Genomic DNA, 17,439 nt, shown 5'->3' with positions numbered 1-17,439 from the left:
GTGAGCCCAAAGCTGGGCAAGGGTCGCTAGTAATCACCTCTGCGCTCACACCCTCCCTGAACAGGCGTCCCCAAAGCGGGGACCCCCATCCTAGATTTGCGCTCTTGTCTCTGGTTTCGAGTTCCTAAGAGATGAACCTGATCCAGGGTGGCGTCAAACCTGCCAGGTGATCAGGTGGACATTGGTCACCGACACCTAGTAAGGAGATGGTCGTTTGGGGCTTTTACTCCTTAAGTGACTTTCAACCACAAAGGGCCACCCCCATCCCCCACCCCGTATCGTCTCCTGTGAGCCTTCTAATACTTGTGACCTTGGAAGCACTGGGCTCTGAAAACCAAAGTCCAAACCGGTACCGGTGCTCAACGACCATATTTTTATTCCGCATGCCGGCCTTTGAAGAAGAAAAGGGAGAGCTTAACTCTATTCACATTCACAGATGAAAACATCTAGGGTGGGGGAAACCGTTGTAAAGGTGGGTGACCTTGGCCGGTTCCTAGCCACCCCAGTCGTCCTCCGCCGTTTCCCCTCCGCTAAAAGGAACTAGCGACTTGCCTCTGGGCTGGAAGACCCTCACCCTGGGCCCGGCTGTGGTTTGGTTGCTAAATAATGTTGGGGTCGGCAAAGGACAAAGCACCCAGTCGGCTAAGTGATGCCAGAAAGTTCCCGAAGCTGGCGGGGGAGGGCGAAGGCCGAGCGTGTCCCTGGGTTCTAGCCCTGACCCTCCTCTGCAAGCTGGCGGAGCCCCCTTCTAGGTCCGGGGAACATGACCCTGCAGCCTCCCCCTTGGCCCCGCGGTGGGGAACGAGAAGGCTTGACATCTGAGGCCTCGAGGACAGGGACCGCTGCGTCTCCTCCCGCGCGGGGGCCGCCAGCTACGGGCCAAACCGGATCCCTTCCTACGCACGCTCTAGACACGGTGGCGAGGGCCCGCGCCGCCTGTGTTCACACCCCTTCCCTCGTCATAAAGATGATCCTAAATGAGAGGTGGCTCGATATTTTCAAAGCCGAGATGGGAATAACAGGGACCCCAGGGCTTCTTGGTCTCCTTGTTTTGAGATTTAGATCTTAGCTAATAAATCGAAGAAGAGAGGAGTACCCATGGAAACTTGTTCAGAGCTCCAAGCACCTCTGTGGGAAGATCTTTTACTTGGAAAAGCAGAATAAGTTCTTAGTCCCTTCCTTTCTGGGAGCATGCCCACCCCTGAACTTCAGACCCACTTTCTTTCTTTTTTTTTAATTATTATTATTTTTATTTATATATTGCAACAGAATGCATTACAATTCTTATTACATATATAGACAGATTTTTTCATATCTCTGGTTGTATACATAGTATATTCACACGGATTTGTGTCTTTATACATGTACTTTTTTCTTTTTTAAAATATTTATTTTTAGGTGTATTTGGACACAATACCTTTATTTTACTTACTTTTATGTGGTGCTGAGGATCGAACCCAGGGCCTCGCATGGGCTAGATGAGTGCTCTACCGCTGAGCTACAACCCCAGCCCCTAAACATGCATTTTGGATAGTAATGATCATCACATTCCACCATCATTAATTACCCCATGCCCTCTCCCTTCCCCTCCAACCCCTCTGCCCTATCTAGAGTTCATCTATTCCTCCCATGGAAAACATTCGGCATTTGTTTTTTTTGGGGATTGGCTAACTTCACTTAGCATTATCTTTTCTAATCCCATCCATTTACCTGTAAATGCCATGATTTTATTCTGTTTTACTGCTGGGTAATATTCCATTGTGAATATATGTCACTTTTTTTTTTTATCCATTCATCTACTGAAGGGCATCTAGGTTGGTTCCACACTTTAGTGATTGTGAATTGTGTTGCTATAAACATTGATGTGACTGTGTCCCTGTAGTATGTTGTTTTTAAGTCCTTTGGGTATAGACCAAGGAGAGGGACAGCTGGGTCAAATGGTGGTTCCATTCCCAATTTTCCAAGTAATATCCATACTGTTTTCCATATTGGCTGCACCAATTTGCAGTCCCACCATCAGTGTATGAGCTTACGATTTTCCCCACATCCTCGCCAACACTTATTGTTGTTTGTATGCATAATAGCTGCCATTCTGACTGGAGTGGGATGAAATCTTACAGTGGTTTTGATTTGCATTTCTTTAATTGCTAGTGATGATAAACACAGACCTACTTTCATTAACTGTAGCTTCTTCTTTCAGACCTTGAGTAGAATTTAAAGTCTTCGATAAAGACATACAGGTGATCCATGGATGTTAGCTCATCCTAAGGCTTTTTTTTTGGGGGGGGGGGTACACTCAAAAGTTTTAGCTTTAAAAAGAAAAAGCAAGCGTGTGTCGGGTGTGTGTGTGTGTGTGTTTTAGTGGGGATTGAACCCAGCCCAGGGGTTCAATCCTACCACTGTGCTACATCCCTAGCCTTTTAATTTTGAGACATGGTCTCATTGAATTGCTAAGGCTGTCCTTATGTTTAAGACCCTCCTGCCTCAGTCTTCAGAGTGGGATTACAGGTTGTTTGCCACAGTGCTTTGCTAAGAATTGTAGCTTTATTTTAGCAGAAGCAACATATACCTTACCTTAGAGTTTTTTTCTGCAAACAAGAGTTTAGGGTATTTTAAGTATATATATTTTTTTAAACTGTAAGACCTGCTTGTTTCAATAATTTAAAGAAACAAACAAAAGTGGAAATGCCTCTTTCCCTCATCCACCCCTAACATGGCCATCCCCACTTTGGGAGGTAATCCTAATTAACAATTTGGTTTATTTACTTTCTACTCTCATTTTTAAAAAATACTATAGTTTTTGTTTGCATTTACATGTGTAGGGTTTCTAAAAAACATAATGGAATTATGCTTTACACTTTTCTACAACTTTTCTTACCAAATATCTACCAGTCATCATTTCCAATATTAACTATTCCTTATAATGGCTGCATAGTATAGAATTTCATTTTATGAGTGTGCTCTCCTTTTTTTAAATCAATCTCCTCCTGAAAGGTGTCTATAATACTTGGAACAACTTCTGAGAACGCTGTTGTATATATTTGTGCTTCTGTGCTTTATAGAAGAAATACACATGAATGAAATTGCTTGATCAATGTTTATCAAACACTGTACATTTGAACAAATGCTTCAACCTACCTATTGCAATAATATGTACAAGTGTTCTGTTTTTTCCAGGTCCTCATCAAACTCTCAATATGGCCAATCCTTTAAAACTGCCCATCTTTCAAATGAAAGTGGTATCTTATTCTAATTTGCCTTTTAACTATTTACTTTTTTCAAGACTATGTTCAGGCTGGCCTCCAATTCCTGGGCTCAATCAATGTTCCAGCCTCAGCCTCCTGAGTGTGTGGGACTATAGACCCATGGCACCATCCCCAGCATAGCAAACATTATTTTCAGTGCTTAACTATTCATGGACCCGGCACCAACTCAGCTATAGGGAATAATGGTGAACAAAGAAGCCTCAGCCTCCATAACAATCTGATAAAGAAGATGTGTGAATACTTGACCACAGTCAAAAAAAAAAAAAAAAATTAACTACCAGCAAAGAAAGAGAAAAGCAGAATAGTTGAGAGGCCAGAGGGTTTTCTTGAGCTATGCAATCAAATCAGGAAGTTCTGTAGTCATTAACTCACTGAAGATGAGAGCAGCTGGTTTCCAGGCCCCCTCACCCTGGGCGCCACACCCTGAGGCCCAGGGGTACCTGGGCTGACCCACTGAACTGAAGGTAGAGGGGATGGCTTGGGAGGGTTGGGAGGATCAGCAGAGGCCAGGTCCCCCACAGCAGACACTTGGTCAGATGGAAGTGTCTTTACATCCTTACTTGCAGTCTTCATTGAAAGCGTTGGCTCTCCAGGACTGAAGGTCCTGCATCCTGAATTCAACCAACTGTAGACTAAAAATAATTGAGCTGGGCGCGATGGCGCACACCAGTCATCCCAGAGGAGCAGGAGGCTGAGGCAGGAGCATGTGGCTCAGTGGTTGAGTGCTCTTGAGTTCAATCCCAGGTACTCCCCTTCAAAAAAAAAAAAAAAATTGAAGAAAAATTACATCTGTACTGAATATATACAGACCTTTTGGGGGGTCATTTTTCCCCAAATAATATTATTTTACAATTATTTACACAAGATTTACATTTTATTAGGTATTATAAGTAACCTCAAGATGATTTAAAGTATACAATAAGTCAGGGACAGGGTCACATGCCCGTATTCCCAGGATTCAGGAGGCTAAGGTAGGAGAATCAAAAGTTGGAGGCTAGCCTCAGCAATTTAGCTAGGATCTAAGCAACTTATCCTGTCTCAAAAATTGAAAAGGACTGGGAGTATAGCTCAGTAGTAAAACACCACTGGGTTCAATTCTCAGTACTAAAATTTTTTTAATATACATATTTTATATACATATGTAAATATATATTTATGTTGTATATTGTATATAAGTATATATTATATTTATATTATGTATAAGTATACATTATATAAATACATATTTTATAATATATACAGGAAGATGTGTGTAGGTTGTATTCTAATCTTATACAATTATATACAAAGGATTTATGTATCCTTGGACTTTGGATGTAGGCAGCTGTGAGAGCAATTCCACAGATACTGAGGGATGACTTTAATGGAAAGTCACTATAGACATCAGCGTACTTCCCCCTAAAGGGCTCCAACGTGCATAGCTTTAAAGTTCAGCCTTTGTTTATAGGATTTTTCTTTTGTTCTGCTTTTGAGTGGTGGTCCCTGGGATTGAACCCAAGGGTGCTCTACCATTGAGCTACCTCTCAGCCCTTTACATTTTTTGTTTTGAGATGGGTCTCAGCTATGTGGTCCAGGCTGGCCTTAAACTTGCAATCCTCCTGTCTTAACTTCCTGAATACTTGGTTTCAGGCATGAGCTCGGCCTGCTGTTTAAAGTCTCCCTCCCTCCCTCCCTCCCTCCCTCCCTCCCTCCTTCCCTCCCTTCCTTCCTTCCTTCTTTCTTTCTTTTTGGTACCATGTTTTTGAACACAGAGCTCTTAACCACTGAATATATCCCTGGTCCCCATTTTTCTTTTTCTTTTTTTTGAAATTTTGAGACACTGTCTCACTAAATTTCTTAGGGCCTTGCTAAGTTGCTGAAACCAGCCTCCAACTTGGAGATCCTCCTGCCTCAGCCTCCTGAGTTGCTAAGATTAGAGGCATGTATCACCACACCTACCTAGCAGTTTTTTCTTTTTTTTTAAAGGTAAAATTTACCTGCTGGGCATGGTGGCCTACACCTGTAATTCCAGTAACTTGGGAGGCTGAGGCTGGAGAATCACAAATCCCAGGCTAGCCTTAGTAATTTAGCAAGACCCTTTTTTAAGCTGGAAAAACAGCCGAGGGCTAGGGATGTAGCTCAGTGGTAGAGTACTCACCTAGCACAAGTGGGGCACTGGGTTTGATTCTCAGCACCATATAAAAATAAACAAATAAAATGGAGGCATGCTGTCCATCTAAAATGACAAAAAATAAAAATAAAAAAAAAATTTTCAAAAGAAAAACTAAAAAACAGCTGAGCACAGTGGGCACATACAAGTAATCCCAGAGGCTTGGGAGGCTGAGGCAGGAGGATCGTGAGTTCAAAACCAGCCTCAGCAAAAGTGATGTACCAAGCAACTCAGTGAGAACCTGTCTCTAAATAAAATACAAAAAAGGACTGGGGGACTGAGGTTGTGGCTCAGCGGTAGAGTGCCTCCCACACGCGAGACCCTAGGTTCGATCCTCAGCACCACATAAAAAAAATAAATAAGTGAAATAAAGGTATTGTGTCCAACTACAACTAAAAAATAAAATATTAAAAAAAAAAAATGACTGGGGATGTGGCTCAGTGGTTGAGTGCCCCTGAGTTCAATCTTCAATATCCCCCCAACCCAAAAAAGAAATTAAAAAACATATCCTGGCACTGTGGCACAGGCCTGTAATCCCAGCAATTTGGAAGGCTGAGGCAGGAGGATCACAAGTTTACATCCAGCCTCAGCAACTTATCGAGGCCCTAGCCACTCCTGGGCTCAATCCTTGGTACCAAAACAAAAAATCATGGTATAGTCAAGGTTTGTGCATTTTATCACAGGTAAATTTTTATTTATTTATTTATTTACTTACTGGGGATTGAACCCTTGAATACTTTACAGTGAACTACATTCCTAGCCCTTTTTTAAAAAAACTATTTTAAATTCTTTCTTTCTTTTTTCTTTTTTTTTTTTTTTTTTTTGGTACCAGGGAATTGAACCCAGGGGCACTTAACCACTGAACCACATCCCCAGCCCTTTTTATGTCTTATTTTGAGACAGAGTCTCACTAAGTTGCTTAATAGTTATCATTTATCATCTCCAACATTTATTATTTCTTTGTGATGAGAACTCTGCAAATCCTCTCCTCTGGCTATTTCCATTACATACAACATAATACTAGTGTAATAGTACAGGCTGCATTAGTCCTCCATTCTGGCTGTAACTTTGTACCCACTAACTAATCCCTCTTCATGTTCTTGTGAGTTTTATTTGTTTGTTTGTTTGGGCTCAGGGGATTGAACATAGGGCCTAAGCATGTGCTCTACCAGCGAGTTATACCCACAGCCTTCTTTCAAGTTTTAAGCGAACAATGAGAAGTTGGGTGTTACCTTCTCTCTTGGAACCTTCTCATTATCTGCCAGATACTGTCTAGCAAAAGTGAGATCGTGAGCTGGGCGTGGTGGCGCAAACCTATAATCCTAGCAACTCAGGAGACTGAGGCAGGAGGATTGTGAGTTCAAAGCTAGCTTCAGGAAAGTGAAGCACTAAGCAACTCAGTGAGAGCCTGTCTCTAAATTAAAAAAAAAAAAATACAAAATAGGGCTGGGGATGTGCCTCAGTGGTTGAGTGCCCCTGGGTTCAATCCTTGGTACTAAAAAAAAAAAAAGTGAGACTGTTGCAGGAAACAGACCAGTGGAGAAGCAGCAAGCAGCACTTTGAGAGGAGGAGAACTCCAAACTTTATTTTATACTGCAAGAGGAGAACAAACTCCAAATTCTGAGCCCTAATCCACAGTTCCTCACAACATGTATAGGCTATTTGGCATCATCTTGGACTGGTCTTATCATTAGAGGATATTTTTTGTCTTTAAAAAAATTCCTAATCTACAGGACTGAAGGCCTCTTCTGGGGTCTCTAACATAAATTAGCATGCTTATGAAACAGATGGAAAGAAGTAGCTCTTCATCTGTTAAATCTCTAGCCTTGAAAGGCTGGCACAGGCGTGTTCACATTTTGAAAGGGAGTAGTCAGACCCCTGGAGATAGTATTTTACAATCTGAAAGGTAGGAACCTATGTAATTAGGTTTCCTAAAGAAAGGCTGATAAAAGGGGAGGGGAGTTAATCCTTTCCCCAGGCATGGGTTTCATGTCAAAATGTTCTTATAATTTCATTTTATCATCAAGTCTGTTTTTTTTTTTTTTTAAAGAGAGAGAGAGAATTTTTCTTTTTTAATATTTATTTTTTAGTTTTCGGCGGACACAACATCTTTGTTTGTATGTGGTGCTGAGGATCGAACCTGGGCCGCACGCATGCCAGGCAAGCGTGCTACCTCTTGAGCCATATCCCCAGCCCATCAAGTCTGGTTTTGCCATTACATTCCACCCCTATTTTGATACCCTTAAAAAAAAAAAAAAAGAACTTTTCCCATAGCTTTATTTTTTTATTTTTTTATTTTTTTAAATTTTAATATTTATTTTTTAGTTATCGGCGGATACAACATCTTCGTTTTGTATGTGGTGCTGAGGATCGAACCCGGGCCGCACGCATGCCAGGCGAGCGCGCTACCGCTTGAGCCACATCCCCAGCCCTCCCATAGCTTTATTTAAGTAAAATTAAAATACAATAAAATGCACATATTTGAAGTAGGCAATTTGATCAGTTTGTCATGTATGTAATGAATAAAATCAATATAAAAAGCATTTTCATTACTTTTTAAAAAATTGAACTCACGCAGACTGTGTTTCCTGCATGATTCATTACATTAGAAATCAATCACATTCAGAGTTATAAAACCCACCTATCAACTATTTAAAAATTAAATGGCACACATTTATAAATGTCTCGGAGGTCAAGAAAGACAGCATAAAAAAGTAAATGAAAAGTGCTTTGAACTAAGTGATAATAAAAGCTTAAAATATCAGGGTCTCTGGGATGAAACAGTACTCAGATAAACATTTATAACTTAAAGTGCTTGTATCAGGAAGAAGCTAGAATAACAAATTATTTTCAAACTATGTAATAGGGAGGGAAAAATAAGAGTAGGAGCAGAAATATATGAAATAGAGAAGAAATAATACAGCTAAAATTTGATAAAAAAATAAACAAGTTCTAATCAAGAAAAAGGCAAGAACACAAAAAATTAATATCAATGGAAAGGGAACTATCAAAATAACCCTACAGATGCTAAAAATATGTTTAGGGAATATTACAATTGTATGCCCACCTCTGTGACAGCTTACATAACAGAGATCTGTGTGATGCTGAGAAGAAAGTGTTTGATATGCTTTTAAACCTTTATTATTATTATTATTATTGCATTAAAATTCTTAATACACATCATTATACAAAATACATGTATGAAGATGTGAATTTGTTGGGCTAGGGACGTGGCTCAAGCGGTAACGCGCTCACCTGGCATGTGCGGGGCGCTGGGTTCAATCCTCAGCACCACATAAAAATAATTAAAAAAAAAATGAAGAAATGAAGATGTTGTGTCCACTGAAAACTGAAAAATAAATATTGAAAAATTCTCTCTCTCTCTCTCTCCTCTCTCTATCCTTAAAAAAATAAACTTTTATTATTATTATTATTATTTTTGCATTACAATTCTTAATACACATCATTATACAAAATCATGTATGAAGATGTGAATTTGTCAACATATCTCATATACAGAGACATGATAAATTGTGGTATAAAGGTGTATTAAGCTTTTAAACCTTTTTAAGAGGCATCACCTGTGTCCGTGTCCTCCAAGTTAAGCCACTGGTAACACTGGAGGACCATATGGAATTTCATGGCCTCTGAATGGGAGACAAATCAAGACAGTATGTTAAGGATGCAGAGGCCAAACAGCAGTGCCAGCGGGGAGCCGGACAGTAAATAGACCAATACAGACAATAAGAGTAGTCCATTCATCCCAATTAGCAGTCAGTTCCCCAAGCTTGGCCATGCATAGTTTTCTGAGTGACAAAAGCAGGGCTGGCTGTTGTCCTTGAGGGGACTTTCCGGGTTGTTTATTTTGGATGGTTACCTTGCTCGGAGCAGTTGAATCAGGAATGAACTCCCAACTCCCAACAGTAAGAGGCTGGTTTTACCCTGATGAATCCAAGGGGCCACCCAGGCCACCTTTACTGCAGTGGAGGTGGATAAAATGACACTAAACAGACTCCTCCAAAGAAGCTCCTTTTGTTTTTACCCAAATAACATCTCCTGGCTTAAAGGGGTGTGCCTAATTTGGTTCGTTTTTTAGATCTTTTCATATACCTCTTATAATGAGAGGAGGGCTTCTATAAAGAATCTGATGAGAAGAACCCGTCTAATAGGGGTAGACCTAATTATTAACAAAGCAATTGGCAACACTTGATCCAGAGTAGGTGGGTTTCCTGATATAATTTGCTTAGTTGTAACTTCCAGGTGATCTTGAACCCCTTTGCCACGAATTGTGCCATCTTAGCCATGAACACCAGCACGTGTATGCCTGTACTTTGGTTTTAACTCTCCTGCCGTGTGTTTATAAGACCAACTCAGTTAAAACTGACCTTGCTCCTATCTACTGTTAAGAATCAGCTGAGATTTCTCAGGGTATCATTCTTGGGAATTTGTGAAAGCCTCTTAGCTTCTCTTGTGCCATCTGCTAGGACAGGTCAAGGTCTTGCTGATCATGTGTGGTTTTTCTTGGAAGTATTAAAGACATTTCCCTTTCCAATCGGCTTCCCATTCTCTAAGGTCTTATTGTCCCCAGGTTGGGAGGTCATGTGCCTAGAGTTGTAAAGCCCTAGAGAAGTCCTTTCATTCCCTGGGTTTGAGCTGACTTCAGAGAGCAAGAGCCACCAAATATTGGCTATTTTCCTTGGCCCTTTTTATCTTTAGTCTCTAAATTTGAGTTTTAAGTAGGAGTCTTAAAGTAGGAGTACTGGGTTTTAACTTTAGTGTCTATAATTTTACAGTTATTTTCCTCTTTCATTTAATTGGGTTCAATATTATACTGGAATTCAGCCTTATGTTTTGTCTAGCTATAGGTGATGAGTCATTATCTCAAATTAACTCAGGTATTATTACAGAAGTTGTACTTCTATAAAACACCGATCGACAACAGTTATAAGGTTTACAAGGAAAATACAAAATGAAATTAACAAGAGTAAAAAATATTTAGTTTACATTACAGCTATGTACCAAGAAACTTAGATTTTGTAATCTCAAACCTTTACTTACCTTTATGTTATATTCCCTTTTTAAGGTCACAGTAATCCTTTGAGCAAACAAAAATCTATCTTTTTAACTTAACTCCAAATGAAAGAAATGTTTCTTGAAGAGAGGGTGTTTTGTCTGGTAAAGTAATAGTCTTGTGCTAAAGTCCAGGATGAAAGAAGGAGAAAACCAAAGGTATAAACAAAGTTATAGAACATTTAAGTAAGTTACACAAGTTTTGTGGAGGGTAAATCTCAAAAAGTTTGTGTGACATTAAGTTGGCTATAATCAGCACAATCAGTTGAAGTTATTTAAGTGTTTTTTTAAGGTTAAATATTAATGTACTGATATAAATCAGAATTTAATTTTCTATTTGTTGAAATAACAAGGGTTTCTTAAAACACTGGTCTGCTCATATCTTTCAAGATAATTTCTGGGGCTGGGGTTGTGGCTCAGAGGAAGAGTGCTTGCCTAACATGGGTGAGGCACTGGGTTCAATCCTCAGCACCATATGAAAATAAAATAAAGGTATCTTGTCCACCTACAACTAAAAAATAAATGTTTTAAAAAAAAAGGTAATTTCTGTGTCTTTTGGGTTTTATTATTTGGGGGAACTAATCTTAAAGGGATTAATGTTTGTACAACTTTGGTTAAGTAAACAACTGTCATTTTAGATTATTACATTACATTACGGATTCTAAATTTTTATTAAAAGTTAATCTTGGGGGGCTGGGATTGTGGCTCAGCAGTAGAGCGCTCGCCTAGCATGGGCGGGACTCGGGTTCGATCCTCAGCACCACATAAAAATAAAGGCATTGTGTTGTGTCCATCTACACCTAAAAAAAATAAATATTAAAAAAAAAAGTTAAACTTGGTTAACATAAGGACATCAGTGATGCTGTTACTGGCTTTTAAAATTTTTTTAAATTTGTTCTTTTTAGTTACATATGATGGTTGAGTGTATTTCGACATATTATATATACATGGAGTACAACTTATTCTAATTAGGATCCCATTCTTGTGGATGTGCATGATGAGGAGTTTCACTGGTGGTGTATTCGTATGTGAACATAGGAAAGTCATACTCGATTGATTCCACTCTCTTTCTTATTCTCATCTCCCCTCCCCGTTCCTTGACTTCTTTGTCTATTAAATGTATGTACCAAAAAATATATTTTTATACCTGTAATTTTCCTTTATCTTTTGTAGTTTTGGACCCTTTCTTAAATTTATATTCTGAAACCATCCTCATGAATGCTATCTATGCATTTAATTTACATAATAAATTTCATCCCAGAAGACAGGTCAGACAATCTAGCATATACAAAAACTGTTTTGTTTTGTTTTGTTTTTTCCTCCCAGGTTGCCTTCAAGGTTTTGGAGCACATGATATTTTGAGCCTGACCTATCTCCCTTATCATTATTATAATGCCATCAACTTAGTGAGTGCCACACTGTCAGTTGTACCCAGATTCTCCTTTGGGGCCTTTTTCTTATACTAAGCATATTGATATTCAGCAGAGGAGGCCCAGGGAGATGATGTGGATCTGCCTGGGGCCGGGCTGAGAAACCTTGCTGGGACTACCTGCCCGGGATTGAAAGGATTTAACCCTTTCTTTTGGTGTCCTGCTCTTCTTGCATGTCAGAGACAGTGCCTTTGGCACCTTCAGCTTAGTTTCTGACTGTCCAGACTCCCTATCATGCAACTGCATAAATGCCTATACGTACAGAATCTTTTATATACTCTACCCCAGATGGACCAAGTCCAAGTCCAAGATTAAATAATAATAATCCAGAAAACTATTTTTTAAGGCCCAATTGTGTTACAGTAAAACATCTTTCTTTTAGAAAGACTTGTTTGTACCTACAGGTGGCCCATTCAGCCAACATCTTTCTTTCTAAGAGACTACTGGTAAGGTCAATGTAGTATGGCCTATGTGTTAAAGGGCCATAACAAATACAAAATAAATAAATAAATAAATAAATAGAAAAAAAAATCCACCCCAATAGGTGAAACGACTTATTTATTTATTTATTTTTTGTAGATGGACACAATACCTTTATTTTATTTATTTATTTTTGTGTGGTGCTGAGGATTCGAACCAGTGCCTCATATGTGTGAACCAAGTGCTCTACCTCTGAGCTACAATCCCAGCCCAAGAGATGGCTCTTTTCACAGGCATCTGTTAAATCTTTAGCAAAAGCCTGGCACAGGGGTGTCCACATTTCGAGAAGGAGTAGTCAGACGCCTAGAGACAGTTATTTACAATCTGAAGGGTAGGGACTGTGATTAATTAGGTTTCCTGAAGAAAGGCTGATAGAAAGGGAGGGGAGTTAACCCTTTTCCCAGGCATGGGTTTGTTAGCATATATTTTTATAATTTCATTTTATAATCAGGTCTGGTTTTGCCATCACAAGACTGCTGGTTTTACAGTGTCATTTTTTTTTTTTTTTTTTTTTTTTGGTACCAGGGAGTGAACTCAGGGGCACTCAACCACTGAGCCACATCCCAGTCCTATTTTGTATTTTATTTAGTGACAGGGTCTCACTGAGTTGCTTAGCACCTCGATTTTGCTGAGACTGGCCTTGGATTCATAAACCTGCTGCCATAGCTTCCCAAGCCACTGGGATTACAGTTGTGTACCACCATGCCTGGGTTTACAGTGTCCTTTTTGTTAACAGTAGCAGCAAGAGTCCTGATCAATGAGCATTTTGTTGGGAGGCTTAAGTATGTCGGGTTATTCATTTATTTACTTTGGAAAAGCATTAACTTGTTTAGGGTGTTACTCTGGTTTTGTTTAATTTAGTTTTTGAGCCACATCTTTATTTATTTATTTTGGTTACTTGGAATTTAATCCACCATTGCTCTACCACAAAGCTACATCTTCAGCCTTTTTATTTTTATTTTGAGACAGTATTTCATCAATTGCTGAGGGCCTTGCTAAATTGCTGAGGCTAGTCTTGAACTTGCAATCCTCTTATCTCAGCCTTCCGAGTTGTTGGGATTAGAAGTATGCACTACCACTACTGCTAAGTTGCTGAGATTGGACATGAATTTGTGATCCTCCTACATCAGCCTCTCAAGACCCTGAGATTATAGGTGTGCACCACCACACCTGGCTCTTATTCTGTTTTTGTTCTAAGACCTTCCCAGAAAGTCTGGACAATTGTTATGGCTTTGTTAGTAGGGTTATTTCCTATTCAAGCCTAGAAGTACCAGATTCCTGATTTCTTGCTTAAGGTTTTCGTAAAAAATGACGATAAGGTGGTAAAAGCATTTGCCTGTTGATCTATCCCAGACTATTGTCTAAAGGAGGTTTCTAAAATCTTTATTATTTTTTATTTTTATTTTTTGTAGTGCTGGGGATTGAACCCAGGGCTTCCTGCATGCTAGGCAAGTGCCGCTGAGTTATATCCCCAGCCCTTTTTACTTTATTTTTGAGACAGGGCCTCTTTCAATTGCTCTGGCTAGAATTTGTGATCCTCCTACCTCAGCCTCCTGGTTTTCTGGGATTACAGACTCCTGCTATCACGCCTGGATGATTTCTAAAATCTTTAATAAATGTGTGTGAGAGACAGAAAGGAAGTTTTTAACAGAATTTTACCACATTTTATGTTTTTATATTTGTTTCCTGTGCTGGGGATTGAACTCGGGCCTCCTGAAAGCTATGCAAGTGCTTTGCAACTAAGCTAGACTACCAGACACGTGTTGTTTTGCTTTTTAAAGTTCTGTTCTGAGAGCTCCACGCCAGCCAATCAGAATTGTCCATGTACTAACGGAGGCGGGGCCGCTAAGGGAGGAGGAAGGTGGCGGCGGGGGCGAGGTATTTTCAAAAGAAATAATTCCAGATTGATGGATGAAATTTTAAAACAACAGCAGGAACTTCTGGGCCTAGATTGTTCCAAATACTCACCGGGGTTTGCAAATAGTAATGACAAAGATGATCAAGTTTTAAATTGCCATTTGGCAGTGAGGGTGCTGTCCCCAGAAGATGGAAAAGCAGATATTGCGAGAGCTGCTCAGGACTTTTGCCAGTTAGTAGCCCAGCAGCAAAAGAGATCTACAGATTTGGATGTAGATACGTTAGACAGTTTACTTAGTTCAAATGGTTACCCTGATCCTGATTTAGTATTGAAGTTTGGTCCTGTGGACAGCACATTAGGCTTTCTTCCCTGGCAAATCAGATTGACTGAGATTGTCTCTTTGCCTTCCCACCTAAACATCAGTTATGAGGACTTTTTCTCTGCCCTTCGTCAATATGCAGCCTGTGAACAGCGTCTGGGAAAGTAGTGATCCCTGGTTGCATAATTTGATTTCAGGCTTTTGGAGAAAAGGACCCAAGTGACTCTGATGTTTACAAAGCACCTATGAAACCCTGTGCACACCTAGTTCATATTCCTCATAATTTATCAACAAACACAAAAAAGTGTCTTACTTGAGAGTGAGTGTATGGCGGTGTGTGTGTGTGTGTGTGTGTGTGTGTGTATGGAATTAAACTTATAAATGGGGGAAGTATTGGATAATGAAATATACAGACCTACAACTTTGAGCATATAGCAATGTTATAGGAGCCAAGATTTCAGATATAAAGCTTTGGGCCCCTACTACTTCCCTGTTTTTGTGGGGAGTAGAGGGAGAGAGTGACTAGAACTGTTTGGGTTGTTTGGGGAGAAGGGAATAATTTTTGTTCAGTCTTTCCTAGTGACCAAACTTTAATTTTTAAAAATAATATATTATTAAATGAAGGTATTCTCAGTTTGAGGGAGTTGCAGGGGAGTGGAGTTCTGTGTTGCTCACTTGTTAAAAGCTTGCTCCTCTTCAGAGGAGAGAGAATATCTATCTTGAGATATCCATCCACTTTCATTTCTTACTTCATTGTAGTTAAACAATGTGACTTGAGAATGTTGCTCTGGTGTCTGTGTTCTGTGTTGTGAAGAACATTTGAAAAGAACTCTTGCTACACTGAAATGCAGAATTTAAAAAATTTAAATGTTGAATTAGGCAGTCAAAAGGGAAAAAAGTTGAATAAGTTGTAATCTTAAAAGTAAACATGGAAAATTTCCTAGAAAAGTTTTGATTTCCTATTTTGTGTAATGAGTAGTATGCTGCATACTATCCAAAGTTGGTTTAAAAAATATTTCCAGTAACTATTTTTATTTAAAATGAGCATTTGAGAGAAATTATCAGGGCAGTTCTTTTCCTTAGTAGTAACCTATTCATCTTTAAAATAACACCTGGGATTTTTTTTTTCTTTTCCAGTAAATTCCAGTGGTGACTTTGCATAAAAAATTAAGTAGGATTGAGACCTGTGTGTGGGGAAGAATATTACCAAAGTCTACAAAAATAATTTAGATTAATTTTATATGTTCTCTTTTATGACAGAGAACTCATTGGTTCTGTTTTTTTAAATGAATAAATGATTTCTTGAAAGGTGTTTAATATTTTCCCCTCACTGCTGATCCTTGGACAGAAACCATACTTTATATTTGATGGACTGTTTTCAGAAAACTCTCTTACAACAAGTGTACAGTAGTTATCTAAAATTGTACTTTTAGAATGGAGTAGTGTAAGTACTAGGTCTCAGAAGTCTGAAAAACAGCAAAGAAGACTGAATTTGGAAAGCATGGTCTGGAATTGCTTGTCAGATTCTAAAGTAATGAAGAATAAATGTTTCAACTTTGGATTATAAAACCCTATTTATGATTTTAAAAATACACTTGAAATAAAAATGATTAAACTAAAAAAAAATAAAGTTCTGTTCTGTTGGATGGAACTCTGGAATGCATAGATTATTTTTCAGTTCCTTTCAGTGCACTCTTCAAGTTGGGTTAGCAACTGACAGAACTAGTAATATATGAACTAGTTGATGTAGGGAGGCTGGGGCCCCTAGTCTATCCTTAACATTTAAGATTTGTTCTTTCTCTGTTTTTATTTTTTGTAGTAGTGGGGATTGAACCCAAAGCCTCACATGTTAGGAAGTGCTTTACCCACAGAATCTAAGATTCTTTATAACATTTAAAAAATGTTAACCACTGAATATTAAAATCTTGCTGTTCCCTCCTTTTATGCCCTTTTGTTTTAAGATGCTTTAAGATGGATAATTTAGATCACATTGAAAATTTCTCAAAGTGGTCACGTTGTAAGATAAAGTGTCATTTTGTAAGGTGTATGTAAGAATTTGGATTATAACAAGAATATGTTTAAAACCAAGCTGGAGAGGGTGGTACGTGCCTGTAATCTTAGTGACTAGGGAGGTTGAGGCAGGAGGATTGCAAATTTCACAAGGCCAGCCTCAGCAATTTAGTGAGGCCCTGTTTCAAAAATTTTTAAAAAGGACTGGAAATGTAGCTCTGTGATAAAGTGCCCCTGGATTCAATTTCAATCCTGAGTACAAAAAAAAAAAAAAAAAAAAAAAAAAGGAAAAGAATACAACAAATTATTCCTACATGCAATAGTGTTATCTTCAAAGAGCAGACCTGTCTCTGCCACTCTGTACAGCTACTACAGCTACTAGAGTCAGCTTTGTTTAAAAGTCCATATCAGTCTGTTACTAGACAGAAGAGAAATGGTACAGTTGTTTGAACAGGGAACACTTAATACAAAGAATCAGTATTGCTGGGTGTAGTGGAGCATACTTCTGATCCCAGCTACTTGGGAGGCTGAAGCCAGGAGATTTCAAGTTCAAGGCCAGCTTGAACTAGTGAGACCCTGTCTCAAAATAAAAAATAAAATAAAAAGGGCTGGGAATGTAGCTCCGTGGTAGAGCACACCCCTGGATTCAATTCCAGCATCACACACACACAGACACACAAAAATTATCTGTACGAGGGGGTTGGTATGATCAGGGATTAGCTACTAAGAAGTAAAGAGAACTCTAAAGGACACGGCAAAAGTAGATATAACATAACATCGCAAATATAATGTCCTATAATACTCTATTAGCCATTCCACACTCCCTGGGCTGAGATCCAGAACTTGCTGGAGAAGGC

The 17,439-nt window shown here is 39.1% G+C and overlaps 1 protein-coding gene across 1 annotated transcript; it reads left to right on the top strand.

The window, feature by feature from the left end:
* The first annotated feature begins 763 nt into the window (after nt 1–763).
* Nucleotides 764–15,884, top strand: LOC124103871 (dehydrodolichyl diphosphate synthase complex subunit NUS1-like). Its single transcript, XM_046460546.2, has 3 exons — nt 764–984; nt 12,298–12,361; nt 14,177–15,884. The coding sequence occupies exons 1-3, from the start codon at nt 764–766 to the stop codon at nt 14,738–14,740; spliced, it is 849 nt and encodes a 282-aa protein (XP_046316502.1). The 3' UTR covers nt 14,741–15,884.
* The last annotated feature ends 1,555 nt before the right edge of the window (nt 15,885–17,439 follow it).

This window comes from Marmota monax, unplaced genomic scaffold (assembly GCF_021218885.2).
Source record: "Marmota monax isolate L192 unplaced genomic scaffold, Marmota_monax_Labrador192_F-V1.1 WCK01_AAM20220418_F8-fsc00063, whole genome shotgun sequence".
Classification (NCBI taxonomy): Eukaryota; Metazoa; Chordata; class Mammalia; order Rodentia; family Sciuridae; genus Marmota; species Marmota monax.
The sequence above is the reverse complement of the archived record's forward strand: the minus strand, read 5'-3'. Positions and strand labels throughout refer to the sequence as shown.